Genomic DNA, 23,972 nt, shown 5'->3' with positions numbered 1-23,972 from the left:
AGGATCAGCACGGCGGCGGGCGCGGGCGGCGCGGCCGGCGCGCGGCGGCTGGCGGCGAACTGCGCGTGCACGGCGTCCCAGCGCGCGTCGCGCGACGCGGTGCCCGGCGACGCGGCCGGCGCGCGCGGCGCCCGCGAGCGAGCCGCGCGCCGCCGCGCCGCGCGCCGGGGGGCGGCCCGCCGCGGCGCGCGCTCGGCCGGCGCCGGCTCCTCCTGCTAGAAAATCTTGTCGAGGATGGTGTACATGCGCAGGTTGGCCTTCCCGCGCCAGCCGGCGGCGAGCGGCGCGTCGCGTTCGCTGTCGCTGTCGTCGTCGGACGGCGCGCGCTTGCCGCCGCACGCGCACGCGCGGCCCGCCTCCGCGCCGCCGGCCGCGGGCCGCGCGCGCGCCAGCCGCCGCGCCAGCGCCAGCGCCGCCGCCTGCAGCACCACGGCCAGCGCGCCGAACACCAGCACCACCAGCGCGTTGTTGGGCGCCTCGCGCTCCACCTCCTCGATCATGTCGTAGATGGGGCGCGCCACGTCGCGGTACTTGTCCATGGCCAGCAGCGCCGGCTTGAGGTCCTGCACCAGGTCGAGGCCGCGGCGCGCCAGCTCCGCCTCGGGCGCGCTGCCCCACCACTCGGCCAGCGAGGCCGCCAGCCAGGCGCCGAACGCCAGCTCGCTGGCGGCCAGGCACAGCACGCCGACGGCGTAGGCGCGCAGACGCCGCGCCGCCGCCAGCGCCACGAGCGCCGCCAGCCACAGGCCGGCCGCCAGCACGTAGGCGGCGGACGCGCGGTACTGCGCGGCGCACAGGAAGCGGAACCAGGCGTAGGTGCTGGGGTCCCAGGCCAGGCGCGCCGCCGTGGCCAGCAGCGCGCCGCTGTACATCTGCGGGCACAGACCGCGCTCTCAGACCTCAGACTGTGACTCGATGCAGTTTGCATTGTACTTTCAACCGACCAAAACAGAGAGGTTAACAATTCGACGTGTATATTTTTTCAAGTATGAACACGCGTAATTTTTTTACTGAGTAGTCTGATTTTAATATGTTTTTTAATTACAAAGGGTAATTTCTAAATAGGTCCCATATAAATTTGGAAAAAAAACGCAACCGGAAGGGTAGGAAAACGGGATGATTCAGTGTATATATTTTTGACGGCTTCCGTGGCGCAGTGGTATGCGCGGTGGATTTACACGACGGAGGTCCTGGGTTCGATCCCCGGCTGGGCGGATTGAGGTTTTCTTAATTAGTCCAGGTCTGGCTGGTGGGAGGCTTCGGCCGTGGCTAGTTACCACCCTACCGGCAAAGACTTACTGCCAAGCGATTTAGCGTTCCGGTACGATGCCGTGTAGAAACTGAAACTTTACCTATAATATTAGTTATAATAAAAAAAAAGTATAGATTCACAGAGTCTAATGCTGATCGCTGAGTAGTGTATTACCAGTATAATAACTCGGCCGTATTTTTGAAATAAATACCTACAGCCGCGCGGTACGTAAACATGTCATAGGGCTGCCCGCCTGCAGCATTTTAATTACATTTGCTAACTGTATGGGCCGAAGCACCCAAACCCACCGTGCACTATTGAACTGGGGCCGCGGGTCACACCAAATGAAACTACGGCTTGATCTCGATGGGTGTTGGGTTTATTTAAACTAACAATGTAGGCACCAATAACTGAGAACACCAACAATTTGGTAAACCGATGGCTTGCCTCATATAGTCTAGTATGAACAAGTCATAGCGCGATCTAAAGTGTGAGTGGCGCCATCTAGTGCCACTGCACGTAAACATACCGCCCACCAAGGACATTTAGTGGCTAAATGTCCTTCATTATTCCGCCCACCGTGACCACTTGATATGTTCTTGGTGAGAAGTTTACACGGTTTGACTTTACTGACCTACATTCCAAAATTTTTCAGATTTTACTTGGCATGATATAAAATTTATACAAAATTAACGAACTGCTTAAGTTCATTGATCTTTGAACTAAAATTAATACAAAACTGTAAAATAAATTTGAACTTGTAAATAAATCGTACTTGAAATATGAACTAAACTTAACACTAAATTATAAAATTAACTTAATAATTGATCTATGAACTAAACTATTAGATTATAAAGTTAAATTAAAATTGATCTATGAACTAAAATCCACAACAATGTAACAAATATTAATTATTTATTTTAAATTGAATAGTAAATTATAACACAAATTTCAACTGTAAATATGAACTAAATTACAAACTAATCTAAATTGATCTATGAATTAAATATACAACCATCAAAGCATCAATTACTTACTTTGAATTTAAACATTGATTTTATTTAACTCTGAAACTTGCCCTTAAATTTTAGTTTGATTACAATACTAAAGTATAAAATGAATTTGAACTTTAAAAAAATAACTAAAATGCTAAATTATAAATGAACTTAAAATTGATCTATGACAAAACTGTACCGTTATATAAAAACTATCAATTAGTTGACTTTGAACTTTCTTTTTATTTTATTTTACCATGAATTTTGCATTACATTAATTTTAGGACCTTTTGAAAGTAGTATTGTTCACCATGATAGCGATCACACGGGTTATCAGCACTTGGGCGCTTTTCCACAATTTGACCTATTAACCAGCTGCCAGGGGGCAGGTCCTCTTTTTAAGAGAGGACTTATGAAGCTTTAGATCACTGTTTGAATAAATTGCCATCTCGTTAAAAGATTACGTTCAACATTAGGTTGTTCTCCAGTACAGCTACCAGAGGTTCTCCAATTGAAGTAAGTAAATCTCCAAATATAGATAAAGCCTTTTGGTAGGATGTTTTCTGAAACTCTATTGACAAGTAACCTAATTGTTGTTAGTGGCTGAACCTTTTCTACCGTTAGCGTTGTGCAACAAACTTCGTTTCCTTCGATTTTCGTTTAAGACACCAGAAAATATAAATATTTTACCTTTGTCCTCTATCTATTCTTGAATAAACCACGGTTACAGCTGCTAGTTGAGAAGTATTCCAAAATCCGTATAATTATTCAGTGGTAACATTCATCACTGGATCACTCAACCGTCGTGGACGTGTCCTGCAGTAAGTTGTTCTAATTCTCTAAAGTAAGTGAACAATTAATTTTGTAGTTATTTCAAAAATTAGCTCGTCTAACTGACCTTGCTAGCTATAGCTTTTTAATAATTGATTTTGCTTTTATAACTTGAAGTTGCTATTCATCCTAGTAGATTGTACAGATATGCTGTAACTAATAATATTGATCCGGATGACATCTCCGGCAGATTCACCGAGTAAGTTAAATGATCTTCACTTCTGTCTAAGGTAAGTAATCTTTATTTTATTTTCCTTTACATACTATTTTTTCCCTTTTGTTCTAGAACTTTTCATTGTCCTTTATCCTTTGATCTTTTGGTTATTTTTGTCCTGTATATGTTTGCCCTGTTTGTCCTTGCTGTTGTCCTAAGTAGTATTCCTGTCCTATTTGATCTTGAAGTCTTGTCCTGTTTGATCTTGTTAGTTGTCATTTTTGACCTTGTTGTCCTGTTTGACCTTTTGTCCTTTTTGCCTTTTTTGTCCTGTTTGACCTTGCTGTCCTGTTTGACCTTGTTGTCCTGTTTTTCCTTGTTGACCTGTTTTCCTAGTGAGACTGTATAACTGATCTATGTTTGACCTTGTTGTTCTGTTTGATCTTGTTGTCCTGATAACTTTTTGTTTTGTTTTGTTTTACATATTTATTATATTTAATGATTTTAAGATATAATTTTTCGTTTCAGCTCTTCCTCTGTCAGACCTGTCAGCATACTTTTTGCACTATAATTTTTTCCATTTCCTTTCAATATATCAGTTTGTAAGACCGATATATTTTCCAGACTATTACTATTGAACTGGTTTTGACATGTCACCTTGCCTGTCAGAATCCAACCTAAACTGGTGTTTTGTGCCAGAAGATTGCCTGTTGGATCCTTTTTAATGCCATCCTGCAGAATTTGGCTATACACATTTGCTCCCAACAATAGCTCAATTTTATTAGGCCTATTAAAATGTGGATCAGCTAAACTGAGATTCTGCAGTTCTATCCAATTTATTTCATTTATTCTTTTCTCAAGCAGATAACTAGTGATTTCTTTTAATACGTATGCTGTTACTTCGATTTTACGACCTCTATTGAATCTAGATTTGAACTTAATAGACACTAAATGTTTAGAATTAATAGCTCTATCTCCTCCAAGTCCCGTTATGGTTCCGCTTACTGCAGTCTTTTTGAGCTGTAACCGTTTCACAGCTGATTCGGTTATGAAACAGGCTTGTGATCCTTGATCTATTAGTGCTCTAATATTTTGATCTCCAGTTTCAGACTCGGCTTTTACTAATGCTGTTGCAAGTAAAACCTGTCCGCTATTAGAGCTTCTTTGTGTTGATAAGCAGGAAACGATTGGTTCAGCACTAGTTGTAATTCTAGCACTCTCAACTGGTTCTCTTGCTGTTGAACTGGTAGCTCTACTCTGGCTCTCCTGTTCTGGATGCAGAAGTGAATGATGCCGTTTTCTGCAATTGTCGATTCTGCAAGTTCCAGATTTTCTGCACTCATGAACTCGATGGTTACTACCCAAACAATTATAACAGATAGAGTTATTTGCTACAAAGTCGCGTCGTTTTCCTACATCATCACTTGCAAATTTTTTACAGAAACACAATTTATGACTCTCTGAGCAAAATTCACAACGCGGTTTATCTGACTCATTCGTCACAACAAAAGTCTTTGGTCTAGAGCTAGTACCACTGGTACGCTGTACTGAAGCTTTTCTCGACTCTACAAATTCTAGTGCACGAAACCGATTCTCAATAAAACATTTGAACTGATCTAGAGTTGGCAAATTATTTAAATCTACTGAGCTCGAAATATGTAGCTCCCACTGCTTTCGAGTCTCTTGATCTAATTTAAAACTGACAATATGAATGACGATAATATCCCATGTGCTCACATCAATATCAATATTTTTTAATGCATTTAAACAGTCTATGGTGGTGTCTATTAGTACTTTTAGACCCGACGCTGATTCTGAACTTATAGGTTTAATACCAAATAATCGTTTTAAAATATTGTTTGCCAAGAATTTCCTATTATTATATCGTTGCTCTAATAGTGACCAACATTGGCCATAATTTGCTCCCGTAATCGGAGTGTGCCTAATTAGTTGTTCGGCCTCATCCGTTAAGTGAGACTTTAAATAGTGTAGCTTTTGTACACAATCTAAAGTCTCGTTATTATGAATTAGGGACAAAAATAAATCTCTAAATGTGGTCCATTCCGAATATTTACCTGAAAATGTGGGAATTGTAATTTTTGGGAGTTTTACCCATGAATCTCGCTGTTGACCTGATACAATAGTTTTTTCCTTACTAGGTTGTTCTTTAGAATACTGATTCAATATTTTTTTTATTAATGATTTATATAACAAATAAATATCTTCTGTAGCTTCAAATATTTCATTTTCGACATATTGTTTACTAGATAAAGCATCTGCTTCTGATATTTCGTACAATTTTATGTTATTTGACCTAAAACTTAACCAATCTTTTTCTAAATTTTCTAATTTAACTTCTAGATACTCGAGAGTTATTCTATCCTTTGGGGTTTTCTTAAAATTAGAATATCCCTTTTTAATTATATTATGTAACTCATATTGTACATTTAATAGACCTTCCATGGTTGAACTAAAAAATCAATAAATCACGCAATGTACTTTAATATTAAATTATAATTGAAGTTAAAGTAAAAAATGAACTTAAAATGATCTCAAACTAAATTACTATGATGTCCTATAAAAAACAACAAAGTGTATTTTACAATATCAATAAATTTTACAAATTGTTCTATTCATTCAAAATAATGCTATGTTCCAATTTCAAATCTAAAAAAATTACAAGTCTTTTGTTAGCAAAATTGTCAAAGTTAATATTTTTTCTTAAAATTTTACAAGTGTTTTAAATCTAATTAACTCTGGCGGAAATCGGGCATAGGTTCCCCGTTCCCTCGTTTTTAGTGAACTTATTCTAAGTCTTAATTAACATGCAATTAATTCTAAGTTACTTTAACAAATTACTCTAATTTATCTTCCAAAGTCTATTTCCAATATTGAAATTTTAAAGTTATTTTTACCAAAGAAATAAAGTTCAATTTAAGTATTAGTATTAAATTTGAAACGTCACTTTTGACACTTGACACTTTTTCACTCACGCGTCACATTGACAGCTGTCAATGTGATTTGAACTCCTGTCCTTTGTTGATCTGTGGTTGATGTCCTCTGCTGTCAGTTGTCACCGCGCTGTCACTTGTCAGCAGACCGCTTCTAGCACCCTCTGCCGGCGCCTTCCGTCGATGCTACGTACTCGGTTTCTGCAGCAATCCACTGCGAGTACGGCGGGTGGTCTCCAGTGACCACTTGTCCTCAAAAGTGTCCTCGGTTCCAGATATCCGGCTCTCGTAGGAACAATGTATGGGCCGAAGCACCCAAACCCACCGTGCACTATTGAACTGGGGCCGCGGGTCACACCAAATGAAACTACGGCTTGATCTCGATGGGTGTTGGGTTTATTTAAACTAACAATGTAGGCACCAATAACTGAGAACACCAACAATTTGGTAAACCGATGGCTTGCCTCATATAGTCTAGTATGAACAAGTCATAGCGCGATCTAAAGTGTGAGTGGCGCCATCTAGTGCCACTGCACGTAAACACTAACTTTGTGTTTCCATTTAGTTTTGTGATTGTAAATATACTTTTTTTTAAATAAACAAATAAAATACTTTGTAAATTGTAGTAAAATAGGAAGTGATCAATAAAATGCGTGTTGTTTTTTGATTGGTAAATTTAAATAAGGCTGATACTGATCAATGATCTTGAAGGACCTTCATATATTTATTTTGGTGATGCCATCTAGGTATTACCACCACACTAGGTGACCAAATTATAAAAAACCGGTTAAGTGCGTGTCGGGCCACGCGCAGTGTTGGGTTCCGTAGATTATGTTAGCACTTTAATCCCTTATGTAATAACACACACAATAGAATAAACGATAAAAAATTGATCCAGACTTGACATGTAGGGAAGGAACCACAAAAAAAAATTGAGATTGACCGGGTTCGCTAGTTTACTAAAAAAATCTGGATAGGTATATTAATATCAGCCGACTCTTTACTCTTTTTATTCAAATACATTAAAGTATGAGCAACACAATGATGTTGTTAAATTCAAACAACTTCTTTACTTAACTTTTTTATGACATAAAAATACAGGTATACAAAACATACATGTCATAAGATTTAAATCTATGTATTACATAATAATCAAAGAAAACAACTTAAATGAAGAAGTTAATAAATAATTATTTAATAATATTATATTACCGTTTTCGTCATTTACCTATTTACACAATTTTATTATTTAAGCAATCATTTATATATTTTTTTTAAATTATGCCTTTAGAATACAAAATATTAATAAAACTTTATAAAAATAATAGCCCACCAGTTGCGAGGCTTTTTTTCCTAGTCGTCATAATTAAAAATCCAATACACTGTGCGTTCGTCACCGCGGCACAGTCGCGACTGCCTTCACCCCACGATCACCCCACGTTCGGGGTGCGTAGGTATAGCTCGCATTTCGACCTCTAGTATGAAGTCATCCTACTGGTTATGCTGTGGTATTACTCACAAGAAAGCATTAACAATTTCTACTTTCAGTGGAGAGGATGTAGGATGAATTACATATTCGAATTTAACTTTTTACACTAAAAATTCTAAATTAATTATTTAAAAAAGATACAACCGACTTCAAACTAAAAGGGGAAAAATAACTACAACGTACCCACGAAACTAAAAGGAGAAAAATAACATTATAATACACAACCTATTGATAACTTTGAAGTCGGTGTCTGTGCGGTGAATACCTTGGAAACTATTTAATTTAAAATCACAAAAAATACGAGATCCTCCTAACATGCCCTTTCATTTGATGTGTCACACGATGTAGTCTTTTTTATTAATTGTTCATCTCGCCCGCTAAAAGTGAGCTTCATATTGAAAAAATTAATGTTTTGTAGTTCTTAGTAAATATACAACTACAAATACTTGTACTTGTATTTATATTCTGTGGTAAAAGGATTTTTTTTTTATTTTTTCATAGTTTTAGAGTGCAATTTTCTTCAATATTAGCAATAGTTACTACGACATAAACCTTATAGTATAGCTCTGAGTCAAGTTATAGTTTCGATCATTCGTCACATACATTTGATCGTGATCGTGATCGTGATCGTGATCGTGATCGCCAAGCCAGGAGCTCACGAGAATGTGTTGTACAACGCAACATTATAAACGTACCTACGTAGGACGATTCATTAATATTTGTTTTACAAATATTGCCATCCCTTCCGTCGGTCATTAACATATTCTGTTGTTGTTCATTATAACAGCATCAGCGTGGGGACTCGGCGGCTGACTCCTGCTGCCCTTTCCTACAGCGAGGGAGACTTGCCCCTGTCGTGGCCCAATAAAGATAAGAGATAGGCTGATAATGACTATAACCCGTAGATAGCTAAGTGTGGGCACTGTAAACTGTAGATGTTGTGTCGTCCGCTCGTCGCGTACCCTGCGCTGTCGGCTGTCGCTAGTTGCTGTCAGCCGTAATGTAATTACCGGTAAATGATATCGTGATTTAGTTGTAACCGTTCGCGATTAGCTGATTGCCGAAGCCTTACAGCGGCGAGCGCCGAAACATGCCAACGATCGGTGCTCCGTGCCTACGGGTGTACCTACGGGTGTACCTACGGGGGTACGAGCTTCACAGCTTTACTTTACGGACCGGTGCAGGCAGAGGAGCTGCAGTTCAAAGCAGATGTATCGCTTTCAATTACACACTCGTGTTTGAATTTGTTGAGCCTCCAGAACAACAAAAGGGCTCAGACTCACTCAACGGACGACGATCCGCAAAAGAACCAGTCACCCAAGTAAGGGTGATTACAGACTAGACGCATACGGTAGTTATTGCATACACACTTGTGCGCGCTTCAAACACCGGACTCGCGTAAACGGGCGTACTTCGGCGTGTTCGCTCGAGCCGGTGGCGTCGTGTCAGTCGGTCGTCAGTCAGTGTCAGCTTAGAAACGCGTCAACGCTGGTACGAGTTGAGCGTGTGTAGGCGCGCCTACATGCGCTTCCAAAAACGAGCTCATACGCGCTTATAAAACGCTAGTCTGACACCTCTCTAATTCAACGAGTAGCGAAATCACCAATGGCCAAGCAATGGCACACAGTTCGAAGTACGAGGAGGTTGGGATTCGAAGATGCTGGACTAGCAACCCCGCAACGTAAAGCGTAGTATCGTTCGACCCCGAAACGACTAGGCGGTAGGTAGGCGGACCGACGACGTCGAGCGAGGTGCAAGGAGCCGCTGGATGCTCGAGATCGTGCTGTTGCCTCACGACACATCTATGTTCAGCAGCGGACTGATGGACTCCACGAGTTCATGATGATGATGGTCGAGTTCTTAATTGATCTCTTCGTTTACGATCGGGCGCGGGGTTGGGCGGGTGTCGACTCGTACGTACAGATCGCGTATTCATTAGCAAACTTTACTATAACCATATTTGCACTTTACCATTTTAAAGCGAGCCATAAGTTGAATTATACGCGAGCGAAGGGCGAAGGCCAGCGCCCACTGGAGCCGGTCACCGCGTCCCGGAGCAGGCCCGCAGCGATGAGTGCGCGCCCTAAGTAAATCAGTGTGCCGACTGCCACTCCGTGGAGCGCGTAATGTGTCGCAGCTCACGGCTCCGCCGCGCTTCACTCCACTTCCCTAATATCTTAATATCATTAGGCGGCTCGACTCACCGGTGGGCAGCGGAGACCCTCGCACGAGCGCGGTGCCCACGGTCAGCCACACATACGTCCCGCGACTGCAATATCTGTGTGTGATGAGAATGAGATGGACGTTTCCAGTGTCTGGGTGTATTTATACATTACACATATATGTATTTACGAGTATAAGTAGTAAACACCGTCTTCTGCTTCGTTCTCTCAATAGGAAAGAAATCCCCGTGATAATAAATAGCCTATAGCCTTCCACGGTAAATGGGCTATCTAACACTGGAAGAATTTTTCAAAACCTGTAGTTCCTGAGATTAACGCGTTCAAGCAAACAAACTCTTCAGCTTTATAATATCAGTATGATAACATTTGCTATCTTGGTACCCACAGGCAATATACGCTTAGTTTGGGGCTAAGTCTTGCACATATGCATGTGTCCCGTCTCACAGGATATTTAGATTATTTATGTTTAAGTTGCCTGGAACAAGAGATCACTGTTAGTGATAACTTTGTGCAATAAAGTTATTATAAATAAATAAAATAAGTATGTATTCAATGGCTAAGTACGAGTGGTTATGTGTATATTTATTTCTATAATCGTTTTAAACCCCGACGCAAAAAGAGAGCACCATAGCTCTCGAACGGATGAAGAGATTTCAATTTAGTTTTTTTGTATTAAAGGACTTATGTGTAGGTGCGAGTGTACTCAGACAAATGTGTGATGAACATCGGTCTGCAAATATACTCGAGTGGGGTCTCCAATGTATGATGAACATCGGTCTGCAAATATACTCGAGTGGGGTCTCCAATGTATGATGAACATCGGTCTGCAAATATACTCGAGTGGGGTCTCCAATGGAAGCGCACTGAAAGAGAATATTGATGACTTGATTGAGAGTGTAAGTAATTAATAATTACATGACCTTTCGGGGTTTTTCAAAATATTCCATTTTATTTTCGTTCACTGAAAGAGAGAGCAATAATAGGCTATCGGAATTTTTGTGGGTGGGCAAAACCGTGTTTTAGTATTTTCGTGTGAAAGAAGCCCCAGATCATTGACCATTCAGCAGTAGACATTCGACCTCGCCGGTTCGGTCTTTTGCGTGAGAATACGGGGATGAAATATAGCCTATGTTTCTCCCTGATACTGATATTATAGCATCTTATTGGTGAAAAAATTTTTCAAATCGGTCCAGTAGTTTTCCAGTATGTCCAGAGCCTATTAAATTCAAACAAACAAACGAACATACAATCAATCAAATTTTTTCTCTTTATAATATATTGTATTAGGTAGGTATGTTGTATTTATTTTGTTTTTTCAATGTATTTTTTAATCGATCGCCGTTCGCACTTCGTTCCAATCGAAGATCATTTAGAAGTCAATGAGCAAAGGAACGTTGAAAGAGCATTAAAAAAAACTAAATGGAGGTTTTCGATGTGTGCGGGCGCTCGAATCGAGGTCAAAGTTCACGAGCTGAGTGAAGGAAGTTCTCAGTTATCGTATGACTCGTGTGCATAGTTCGTACGATAACTGAGACTCACGACTGTCTGCGAGTCATCGGAACGCTCGGGCGCCGTAAGCTGGAGGCACACTCCAATTATAATATAGTGTTATTGTGAAGAGCGCTTTAATTGCAGCGACCCCCGCCCCCGCCCCTGAGCCCGAAGCTCGCCCGCGCGACTGTCCGAAGACTCACTCTCACTTGTGTACACTCCTCCCTACTGAGCTGTGTGCACTGGCCGCTGCCGCCGACACTGCGGGAGTACTCGTTGTGTCCAACGGTAGCGCGGAAACGAACTTGTTACTATTCAAAACGACTTCAATGACTTCGAGTAGATTTAACTTGTTTGACGTCACGTTTGCTGTTAGTGACTACGGTAGTGCGAGTAGTTCGAAGGGCGGATTCTACAGAGACGAGCTGGCGATACATAAACTAATAGATAATCAAAGACCCATCTCCGCTACAGCGAGGAGGCGCGCGGGGCGGCGCGGGGCGGCGCGGGGCACACAATGACTCGTCAATTGCTCGACGCGCTCCCAATCAGCAGACAATTAGCTGCGGCCGCCGCTCGTTGACATCGATCTCCTGCGATGTCAACAATTGACGGAGCGCTTCATGCCCCGGCAGCTCCGCCGTTGGAACGGACTGGGCGCCCTCAGCTCACGGTTCGCGCCCGCCGGCCGACATCTCGCATTCCATACCGACAGTCTTCGCGACTAATTTGAGGTGAAACGGAATATTGGTTATATTTAGAATAAAATGACAAATATTCTTGGAAAAAATTAAAAACTGAACCCCAGAAGCTCATGATCTACACCCGCGTGTGGCACTGGCTGACTGGCTGACTGGCTGACTGGCTCACCGACGAGTCAGTCACTCCGTCGTACGCACTGAATCATATCTGCAGGGTGTTGTGCACATCGTCGGACTGTTATGCTAACCATTGACGATCAGGTATACCCACGTTTCCCACGACTGTAAAAGACCGTGTGTTAGTTGCTGCGTGTGTGGTCATGGTGGCACTCTCGTGACATTTATAATTATCATAAACATAATAAAAATAAATAAAATCGATTCGATTAATAATGATATGGGTAATATGTGGCTATAATAATATAATAAACCCTCAGCCCTGCGCACTCAGTGTCCGCTCGCACAGCGGGGGCGCAGTGGCGCTGCTCATGTGCTCGACCACGACACGTGCCGCCGGGGGACAGGTTCCCCGTCGGCTCTCGCCCTGACGTGCAGCATTCACTCGGGCACCACTCGGGGTACAGCAAGTCAGCGAGACGCTGCCGCCGGCGCCGGCATGATCTCTGCCGCGCGGCGACGGTCTCGCGCGGCGGCGGGCCGGAGACGCGGCGCGCTCCGGAGTATTGACCTCGGCGCGCGCGCCTCTCCTATACACTAATATTTTTTATTCGATTACATCATACTGCACACAATTACGCTGAGCGACAAGTGACAAAAACAAACATTTGCTTTATTGCTTATCGTCACCGCGATTTGTACCTCGCAGGTAATACAAGTTGCGATTACACAACACCACTCGCAGTAGCGCCGCTCGACGTAAGCCATTTGTAATTTTGTAACGTATCGGAGTCGCATCTCGCGAACGTCCCGACGCAACGCGAGACGGAGACGAGCGCCTCCCGCCTGACGCCGGCCGAGTACGTCGGCGTGACCCACATCGATTTAGAGGAGCGCTTAAACGTCATTGAGTGCTCAAAAGTAAATTATTCATATTATGCGTCCTCGATTGCGACGTTCGACCGAGTCCGTAAACGCTCGATCGGGAAAGAATGCGAGATTCATTTTCATAAATAATGCAGTTCTTAGTACGCTTCGTGTTGAAGATCGTGTTGCGCTGACGCCGCGCACGAGCCGTGGCGACCGGTCGAGCCGAGTTGAACAAATGAACGACCACGAAGGTCGGGCTCTCGTGTCTGAAAGCGATTTTGCATTTGCACTATCGGTTCTACCTCAATACTTTAATCGCTGACAAATCGAGCACACAGCCCCTACATACATGCAGCCCATCGGTGCCTACATACAAAAACAAAAGAGCTTGGAGCATACGAGTCTAGCAGAACACGACATTGCATCAAGGGCATGCCCCAGAGACGCGCCTGCGATTTCAACGCCGACCATAACTAACGTGACGACGATATTAGGGACAAATTAAAAGCTAATAAAAAGCTACTCATGTCAGAGCGTAGCCATCGGCATGAGACAACAACATGTCAACCGTCACGAGGGAGCGTGTTCGCGGCAGTATGTATTATTCTTTCACAAAAAGCTCTCCTTCTACTACTTAGTCGTACGAGGAGCCGTAAGCTCTCCGCGGCAGTCGGCCCCAGCGCGAGTCGCGTGACGAGCGCTACCTGTTGAGTCGCGGGCGGCGGCACGTATACGTCGCACGAATCTGCAACGTTGCATGAGTAATAGAATTCCAGCCATCGCTCGATACTCGGTGACTAAGAGCCGGTTTTGAGCACGAACAAAGGATTCTGTTTATTCGACCACAGATTTAGCGTTAATTATGATTATTATTGTTGTTGCGGTAATGTTTCGCCGAGTGCGCCTCGGGGGCGGACTCGTGTCCGAGAGGATCTCCGCCCGACACGTGGCACGCAACGGCCAATGGAAACTCAAAGAAAATCACAGCTATGTGCAAAAGTTGACAAACAGTCCTATCAAGACATCGGCAGTGACGAGCGGCCCGCGGTCGCCGAGCTACGCTAAAGATCTACTCGTATGAGCTAACGTTCCGCAGACACTGTCCTTCCAATTCACTTGACGTGAATTCAATTCTAGTCATGCACAAACCTCTGCGTAAACGAATCAGAAACGAGGAGATCCGCAGAGGAAGTCTCCGACGGATCGCAATGCTGAAGTGGCACACAGTTCGAAGAGCCGACGCCGCTGGGGTCCCGGGGTGCCAGAACGGCGAATCCGCACTCGAAAGCGCAGCTGGATGATGGCGAACTGGTACATGGAACCGGCTGGAAGCTCGCGGCTTTTGAACGTTCTTACGAAAAATATCAGGTAGTGAAAGTCCATCGGCTGATAATGATGATGATGACGAAATGACGTAGGACAATCATCGGTTCTTTTCCTTAACTTAGTTGGCATGAATGAGCCGACGTGCTTGCGTATACAACAGGACAAGGAGCCGTTTTAATCGTTTCTCGTAATCACGCTATCGTTTGTTACCGGCAGCCCAGACAACACCACTGGCAGCTCATCGCACTCATCGCAGTCATACTGACACGTTCGGCCGCACGCAAACACACCTACCCATTAAAATATTTGATGAGTACGTCTTTATGTGAATTAGGTAAAATAAGATAAAATGTAAATTTCGCTTTACGTTCTCGCAACCATGATCCTCGCTGCAGGACAGCGCAGCCTTCTGACAATAGTAGTGTAGCAAAGATACGCGGTGTTTAAGTTCCGGATAAATGAAGCCCTCGAATGCCACGGACGACGGTAATCACTTGACATCAGCTGACCCGCGTTTGATCGCTGCTTACGAGATAAGTACGAGTTACGAGTTACGAGTCAGTCAACATTGGTCTCGAAGTGCAAACGCTGACGAGCCCAGTGCCCACTCGAGTCGGTCCCAGTGCCAGTGCGCACACCTGGCGGTTAGTCACCGCTGAGTAACGCAGATAGCGACGAGCGTCTACAACAACACGAGTGGACGCTTCACGCTAGTGTCGTCACCGTGTGCAAGTGTCGACTCACACCGACAGTGCAGGAGGAGCGAGCCTCACTTGAAGTGGTTTCACGAATGTTGTATCATTCGTTCTCTATCATTCTGGATATAATGTATTGTAGAAAGATTGACGCAACCAAGTCCTAATTAAATGTTCAATTAAAATGAGGTTATAACTGAAAGGCTAAAGGGGGAGTTTTTGGGTCAAGTGTTTTCAAGTTATAATTTATGAAAACAGGTACATAAACACACCATATTATGCGTTTAAAGAATTTGCTATTGCACCTATAATTAATTAAATAGGGGATGAAATATTGTATCAATGAAGTAAATACAGTATTTTCCGAGTTACATTTTAGAAAGTTAATACAATGACTACTTATACTTAACAAAGGGATGCGAGTCTATACGAAATTTTCTTAATTATCTGAAAAATAATTGCCTCCAATAAAGCTGCATAGGGTTTATATAATAAAGTATGTACCGTTGTCAGTGTAAGTTCAAGCGTATGCAAATACATAGCGTGCGCCGATATACCCACATCGTGAGCTTTGAGTCGCGCGGTATGTGGATGTGGGTCACTGCCAGGGCCCGCTGCCGGAGCGAGCGAGCGACGAGCGGCGACGACCGAGACGAGCTTCGTGACGACAACATCGATATACTCGGTACAGTAGAGAAAGGAATGCGGCGAGCGGGAACACGTGCAGGCAGTGCGTAGCGACGGAAGCTTCCGCCTCGCGTCGACTGTCTACTGTCTGTGTCTATCACAGATATAAGAAGTAACTAGATTTATAAAGTGCCAATTCTTTGTATTGAAACCAGCGTACCCGGGGGCGTGGCCTTACAAACACATTTATAGTGTAATAATACTAATCACACTGATAAACTCTTCACTTAATTGGCTGTTTAATATTTAGTGAAAAAAGACATATGTTACCCTTATATTAGAGTTGAAATTTATTTATTACTGTTGTCTCAAAACAAATGAAAATTCTTGAATGAAAAATCATGAATGAAATCTATAGTACCGCTACTCGTCACTAGTTGTCTCTATTTATAAGCTTTATTACCTTATAAATAAGATTCAAAATGATCCTAACTTTGTTTTATTAATATTGTCTAGGGATGTGGCATAACGATAGTCTTAAACATCGATAGTCATCGTTACTCGCAGTAAATAAAACGAACGTCTGTTGTTTAAAAAAAACGAAGAACAACATAGGTCAATCAAAAATTTAAAATATATGAAGAAACACATACAAGAAAGTAAAAAACAAGCATTTTTTTAATGTACCACTCTGAAAAAACATTAATACAACTGAAACTTTGCACGATTCGAGTTTACACAACAAAGAAGGTCAAACACAAATCTATAACTTGTGAACTTGAAAAATTAAGTACTTTCCACGAAAACCTTAACAAATAGGGGCTAACCCTATTTCACACTTTCTATTTTTATATACGCAACATGAAGAATCTATAACCTTCTTCGTACTATTTGCTTAAATTATGCTAAGTTTCATTTAATTTTATTAAGTAGTTTCGGAGTGATACATTTGGAAAAACCAATGTTTAATGTTCAGAACAATTTGAATTACAAATGAAATTGATATAAAATCAAATAATAAAAAATAAAACCCGAGATTGTACAGTGTCGTCATATCTTTCTCAGACTATTCTTTTCCAACTATATTTATTTACAGAAGAAGATTTTTTATATTTTTTTCAGTATGTACTGTACAATATTTGCCAATACAAAATAGACCAAATAGGAAATAGGCCAATACAAACTGCATGTATTGTTATGCCTATCTGTCAACTTTAGATATCATCAGAAAAACACCACAATGTCACATTATTGCAATGTCTAAATTCGTTCGTTTAAGTTTTGAGAAACACGTGACCAGCTGCTCTAAGTATTTCGTAAACTTAATTCCTAAATATTTCAACGAAAAGATTCACTCTTTCCACAAGGTAAAAATAGTTCCTAAATATATAAAAAACACGATAGTATATTTTTTTTTAATTCGTCGGTTTTTGCAGAAAATAACTCAATTATTTCCTATTTAACTATAATGAGTTTCATGATGAATGTTACCAGTAGATTATTTTCCAACCCGTTAGTAGTCAATAGGTCAATTACAAATACTCAGACTTGACGTTCCTAACACTTAAAGTATGTACTTTATTTGTATCCTAAAAGACACGAATACGACTTTTAGAAAAAAAAATCTTTTTGTTTGGCACTGCCGTGACTACTAAATATCTTCTGTTTCCACTTTACATTAACGTATCTGACTGCGTAAAATGTTTGGAACAAATTACAATGCGGTTTTGCATAAAACAAATTTTGCTTCCTAGTCGCCTCGATAAATTTTTTTCCTTTCCGGATTCCTAAAAAAAATTTTCGAAAATTTCATCATTATCGTGTCATCATAATAGTAGTAGATATAAAATATCGATATATTATTATCGACATCCCTAAATGAATAGCCAAATGACATATGGCAGCTGCTTAAATTCAAAACTAACATAAATCAAAATTACACTTTTTTCAGGAGAACTAAAACAAGAAAAATAAAAATATTTTTTTGGACTATTTTTCGTCTTATTTTATATAAAGCATAATATAATATATACATTGGAATCATATTTTTAAATGCTGCCTCCTGAATGCTAGAGGAGATATTAAAATCATAAAATATGCTGCTTTTCAATTGAAACCTTTGGCTTTGAAATCAATAAAATAATGGTATATTTATTTATTATTACATAAATATAAAATAACAAGGATTAATAATATTAATAATTAATACATTTAATTAGGAATAGAAGAATTATTGCAATAAAATCATTTTTGTATATTTTTGATTTATGATAGTTTTGTTTTGTTGTTGACGCAGCAAATGTATGCCCATTGGTGTCAACAGAATCATCGAGAAAATCGAATTTGTATTAAAATAAAGTAAACTTTAGTACTATTTCCGTAAAGTTTATTTTAGTTTGTGACTTTGAGTAAAATTATTTTTTCATATTTTAATGAAAATATAATAAAATACGTCTTAACGATGCTACGAAACACCATAATTTGATACATGTTTGTGGCGACTATCATTTTTGTATTCCAAAACGGCACAATACAGCATTTTTCTAATCGTTTTTAATTATTTTCATTTACCGAATTTGACAACCGCAGGACGTAACGTGTCAGTCAACGAAACAAGACTGCTAGTACATGCGCGGATAGGCTTGCGAAGCTCCGCACACCCGGGTGTAAGCGGGCCACGCCCCTATGCTACTTCTATTGCTAAAAGCGTTAGCTTTTATAGTATGCGCGTTATCATCTGAGTCGTCCGGTCATAAAAGTCAAAAAAGATAGGAATGTGCAGCGCGCCTACCTGCGCACCCTAATTATCGATAAACGGCTACCTGCGCACGTGCTAATGATGAGTCAATAATGATTTGGACGATTCTGATTGGTCGGTTTCTAATGTAATTGCATTGCGTATTTTTTTTGCTATAAATGTGTTTACTGCAATTAAATAAATACATTCATGTGTTACTCGTTGCGCACTATGGATACTTTATTTTCTAACGTTGATCTGAAGAAATTACATGGCGATATTAGCCCTCAAGCTCGAACACTGATTCACAACGTATTCCTGTTTCTCAATGAATTGAAAAGTGATCCGAATAAAGTGGCTTCTCTAAATTTCAACAAACCACGTGAAATGGCCGCATTTGTTTGTGGTGTGAGCAGAGCGACAGTGGACCGAATCAAGACGGAAGTATCACAATCAGGCAGTACCTGTATACCAAGAACAAATTTTAAGAAACCACAAACCGTCACTAATATTGACGATTTTGATAAAAGTGTGTTGAAGCGAACTGTAGCTTCATTTTATGAGAATGGAGAGTATCCATCCGTGGCGAAAATTTTAGAAAAATTCCGTGAACAATTACCCGATTTTAAATGCGGCAACACTTCAATGAGAATACTACTGAAGGAGGTTGGGTTCCAGTATAAGAAAAATAGCGAAGGACGTAAATATTTAATGGAAAGAACTGATATTGTTTGTGCTAGAATGGACTTTTTAAGGAAATTGGATTTACTTAGAAGAACTAACGATCAGCGACCACGTTTCTATCTAGACGAAACATGGATTAATCAAAACCATGCAAGAAAGAGGATGTGGCTTGGAAGCAACGATGAAGGAGGTTTCAAGAATCAGCCTGTGGGAAAAGGCCAAAGATTAATAGTTTGCCATGCGGGTTCTGCAAGGACTGGCTTCGTTCCAGATGCGAAGCTAATATTTAAAGCGGTGAAATCAAAGGATGCTGATTACCACACAGAAATGGATGGCGAAACATATATGGCATGGTTTTCCGAATTCCTGAATCTACTTGAAGAGCCCTCAGTTATAATTGTCGATAACGCAAGCTATCATTCGATACAGTTGGAAAAGATACCCACAAGAAACACGAGGAAAGCTGAAATTCAAGAATGGTTGACAAAGAAAAAGATTCCATATTCCAGCAACGAAATTATTGAAGAATTAATAAGAAAAGTAAAAGCCAGTAACCCGCAGAAGGTCTACGCTTTAGACCATCTGGCAAATGAACGAGGTCATGAAGTAATAAGGCTCCCTCCATATCACTGTCAATATAACCCAATAGAATTAATTTGGGCACAAGTAAAGGGAGAAGTTGCGAAGAATAATAATACCTTCAAGATAGCAGATGTCGAAAATCACCTCCACCGAGCCATAGAAAATGTCACACGAGAAGACTGGGCCAAATGTGTTAGGCATGCCGAAGAACTTCAAAACAAAGATTTACAAAAAGCTCTAATTAGAGATCACGCGCCGCTTATAATAAATTTGGCAGAAGACGAAGATTGTGATGATGAAGACTCAGATGAAGATTAATTTTATTTAGTTAATAATTATATAATATGAAATATGTATTATATTAAATCAAATATTGTTAATTTTTTTAATTTTGTGAACAAGATACGATAATAAACTTTACTTATCGATAATATGTCTTTCATTGTTACACCCTTCACTAGACGGCTCCATAAGACCCATAAGTGCAAGCGAGATAGATATAGAGAAATGATTTATGGCCCTAAGACTCAGTTGTTAACGCGCGTACTATAGCGATCTCTGTTCTGTGGTGTCTATCGTCTGCTGTATACGCGCGAACAGAACACGCACCGGAGTATCTGCCGAGAGCCGAGAGCCGAGAGCCAAAGTCGTACACTTTACGTTGACGGTTTAACTTATCTCGCTGACCGTTGACACGATGCCGCGTGGGTGCTTCAATTATGTATATTGCGCATCATTAGCTATGTGATAAGTCCGTGTCGAGTGCCTACGTCACGCGCACGAGTGCTTGCATACAGGAAATATAATGCAATCAATGTATAAGGTATTGGCTTTTACTCATTTATTACAGGTAAAAGTTTGAACTACAGTACCTTAATCTTGAAGAAAACCCCAAAAGCTTATACATGTGTGAGATTAGCATTCGGAGGTATTAACTCGCTGTGATATGTACAAGGTTGTTCCTCGAATACATGAACATGAATCACGGTAAATATTGAAAATACTCTAAAAAAACAGTGACTAAATCTCGAGGAAAACTTTGTTGTTTGTGTTGTGGTTATGGCCATAATTTTTTTTAAACGATTGCAGTAAATGCATCAACTAAATTATTAACACATATTTACTATGCAAGTAGCGCTAGTCTAAGCACTTCCTATTCTGTGCTGTAGTTATTGGCTCATCAACAATGCGGTATATTATCTTTAACAAATATTTAAGTAGTTGTATATCCTGTCACACACACGATTTTATCTATCGAAGTAGGTACCTAAGTAGAACCTGTATACTTTGAATCTGTATTGATAGTTTTCAACAAACAAGACTTGGCAAGTTGACTGATAATAATAATTGCAAATTAATAATAATTAAAACACTTAATTACCTAACACTTAATTACCTATGTGCTTAGTGCTTTAGTTGCTCTTTTGGTGAAAACCGCATAAAAATCTGTTCAGTAGATACAATTAATTATTTATAATTGCTTAAAATTTTGTATCCAAAGCACTTATGAAGACAACACAAATCAAAACTTCCAATAAATGTTATAATAAGCCAAATCTCTGAGCATTTCACGGATTTACCGTGCGCGTGCAGAGAAAAAATGGCCAATGACAATGACTATTTAAAATAGTATAAGTATAGATACCTACTCGTAGTTGTGCTTCACGTGAACTAAGCTAAGTCATACGTTCTCTGAGCTAAGTGCTGGCGATGAGCTTGTTATACAACACCGAAATAAAGTACGTAAAATAGGGTAAACTCTCGAATTTTTGTAAAATGTAAAATGAACGTAAATAAGTAATAGCATTAAATGTACTACGAGTATTATTTCTTTAACAGTACCTACGCAGACCCGAAATATAGTCATCATCATCATGATGTCTATATTTTTTTCAGTCCCGAAATATAGTACAATACTATTACAGTACAGTTGACAGCCCTAACACATCCAACCCTTGGGAAATAAATCTGTAGATAAATGACTTGTAACATACCTACGAGTACGAGTATATGGGAGTAGCGGTTGCGTGCTAATGTACCCAGTTACCCGCAATCGTATTAGTACGTGCGAGTACCCAGCAGTACGTCCACCTACTAATTAATATTTAATATTGTTGAAAATAATGAGGGTAGGCGAGTACAGTACCAACTCGTTGCTCAAGCTTTATGTATATTATACCTATATACTAATTCGGTCAAAGGAATGCGGTTTTTTCATTTGAAAGCCAGTAACACAGAATAAAGATGTTCCAGAATGAGTCTTCACAAGTAGCGTGGTGAAGCCGGTAATACCCATAAAAAAAACGTCACGCTACTCCTTGACATCCGCATATAAGTACAAACTTTTACATAAATTGTATTTCTAAATTTAACACAACAACAATTACGTAAACTAATTTTACAATCAATAATATACACTGTAACCTGTAACCAATAAAAAAATATTCTGTCTTAATTCTTTTTTTTTATATTTAAAAATCGAAGACGCCATTTTAATATAAATATAATATACCTAGAATAATATTTAAAATTACTGATGCGACGCTTCATGCCGTAGTGACTCGAGAATGTATTTGTTTTTGAATTTTTTATTTGGAACTGCTATCTGCCTATTATTCTTTAATCTGTGGCCAGTAAGTGAATTTATTTTTTATCCAGCTCACACATTGCAACCACTTTTCATTTATGATGGAAAGAATTTCTGGCATAAACGAAGTTATTCTTGTTAATGTTAATGTTAATAAAACCCCCGATGGTCATCATGACCATCGGGGGTTGGTTCATCATGATGATGGTTTTATTTTTAATTTTAATTTTAACAATTTTAGATATAATTTTAAATATACGAAATACCATCGCAGTGAGCGGCACACAGGTATTGTATTCACCACGGACACGGACCCGCTCGCTGTCAGCTGGGCTTTTGTTTACATCGCGATGGCGGAGCGCCCTCGGCCGACCGGGCCGCCGCCGGAGTCCGCGCCCGGGGCGCTGAGTGCACGCCGAGATTCATGAAATTCCTCAATTTTCATTGATGTTTGGAAGCTTAAAGCTCGCGAACGCGTGTCGGAGCTAGGGGGTCGGGGGTCGGCGAGACGCTTACCGCGAAGGCGATGTTGACGACCACGAACAGGTTGTGGGCGGAGCAGGGTCCGCGCGCGCAGGCCATGGGCAGGGTCCGGTCACCGGGGCGCGCACATGGGCGCGCGGCGCGTGTGTCTCTCGGCGCACCGCGTAAGGCACTGGCGGCGGAGCGGCGGGGCTGGGGCGGCGGGCGTGCGCCGTGGCCCCGCGCGCCCGCCGGGGCAGGCTGCAGCTGCACGGCGGGCGACGGGCGCTACCTGAACCTGAACCCGACGGATGACTCCGCGCCAAATATCAATCTGTTCTCCACTTCTCCACGACCACGCCGAGTCGCCCGACACTTGACAGAGTCCGAAGGAGCGCGTACCTACTTTTCTTTATGTACTGTACTACTGGCGCTACTCTAAATCAAAAATATAATTATAGGAACTCCAAGGAGCGCTAAACCAATAGTAAACCCATGAATACCGGACCGCTTTGTTTTCTATCCTTAGCTCGATTTGTTTTATGGCCGAAATTAAAACAACATGCGGCTCGGGAGAGGAGAATGAGAACAGTAACATCATACATAGGTATTATAATAATTAATACCTTGTATTACAATAATAATAACTAATAATATTACCTCTTAGTTATGTAGGTAATTATTACCTCTGCTATAAATTATAATATTACCCCCAAGTATTAACTGGGTTGTAGGGTTGCCAAACGTACTATAATGTATAGTAATGTACTATATTTCGGGTCGGTGTACTATAAACTGTTGAAGAAATATATAGTAAGTAGTAGTATATATAAAAATAGTATATTTTGAACATTGAAATCTAACAAACGAAGTTTTCATTTTATAAAACATTGTGAACATTAGTTTTTTAAAGATGCAATATAGTGTCTAGCGTCTAGCCTATCCGACCTTGTCTATCTTACTGAGTTCTACTTTTAAACATGAAAATTAAACGAACAAAGTGGAAAAAAATGCTTTTGATTTTGAAAAGTTTAAAAATCAAATGTGCAAAAGCACTCTTATTTCGGACACAATAAATCTTGCAAAATGCAACTAATTAAAAAATAAAAATAAAACATAATTGAGTTAAAATAAATTGCTTTCTTTGTAAATACTTAAATGTTTAGTTTTTGCTTATTCCATAAACTATTACTCGTATATTTTATTTAAGCGTGGGTATTGAGGTACTATATTTTTTT

At 40.7% G+C, this 23,972-nt stretch overlaps 1 protein-coding gene across 1 annotated transcript; it reads right to left on the bottom strand.

Moving 5' to 3' along the window:
- Positions 1 to 148: 148 nt before the first annotated feature.
- On the bottom strand, positions 149 to 23,028 carry LOC112044507 (uncharacterized). Its single transcript, XM_052885203.1, has 2 exons — positions 22,789 to 23,028; positions 149 to 872 (listed from the first exon to the last, which is right to left on the bottom strand). The coding sequence occupies exons 1-2, from the start codon at positions 22,852 to 22,854 to the stop codon at positions 216 to 218; spliced, it is 723 nt and encodes a 240-aa protein (XP_052741163.1). The 5' UTR covers positions 22,855 to 23,028; the 3' UTR covers positions 149 to 215.
- Positions 23,029 to 23,972: the final 944 nt, after the last annotated feature.

The sequence above is a fragment of the Bicyclus anynana genome, chromosome 13 (genome assembly GCF_947172395.1).
Source record: "Bicyclus anynana chromosome 13, ilBicAnyn1.1, whole genome shotgun sequence".
NCBI lineage: Eukaryota > Metazoa > Arthropoda > Insecta > Lepidoptera > Nymphalidae > Bicyclus > Bicyclus anynana.
The sequence above is the reverse complement of the archived record's forward strand: the minus strand, read 5'-3'. Positions and strand labels throughout refer to the sequence as shown.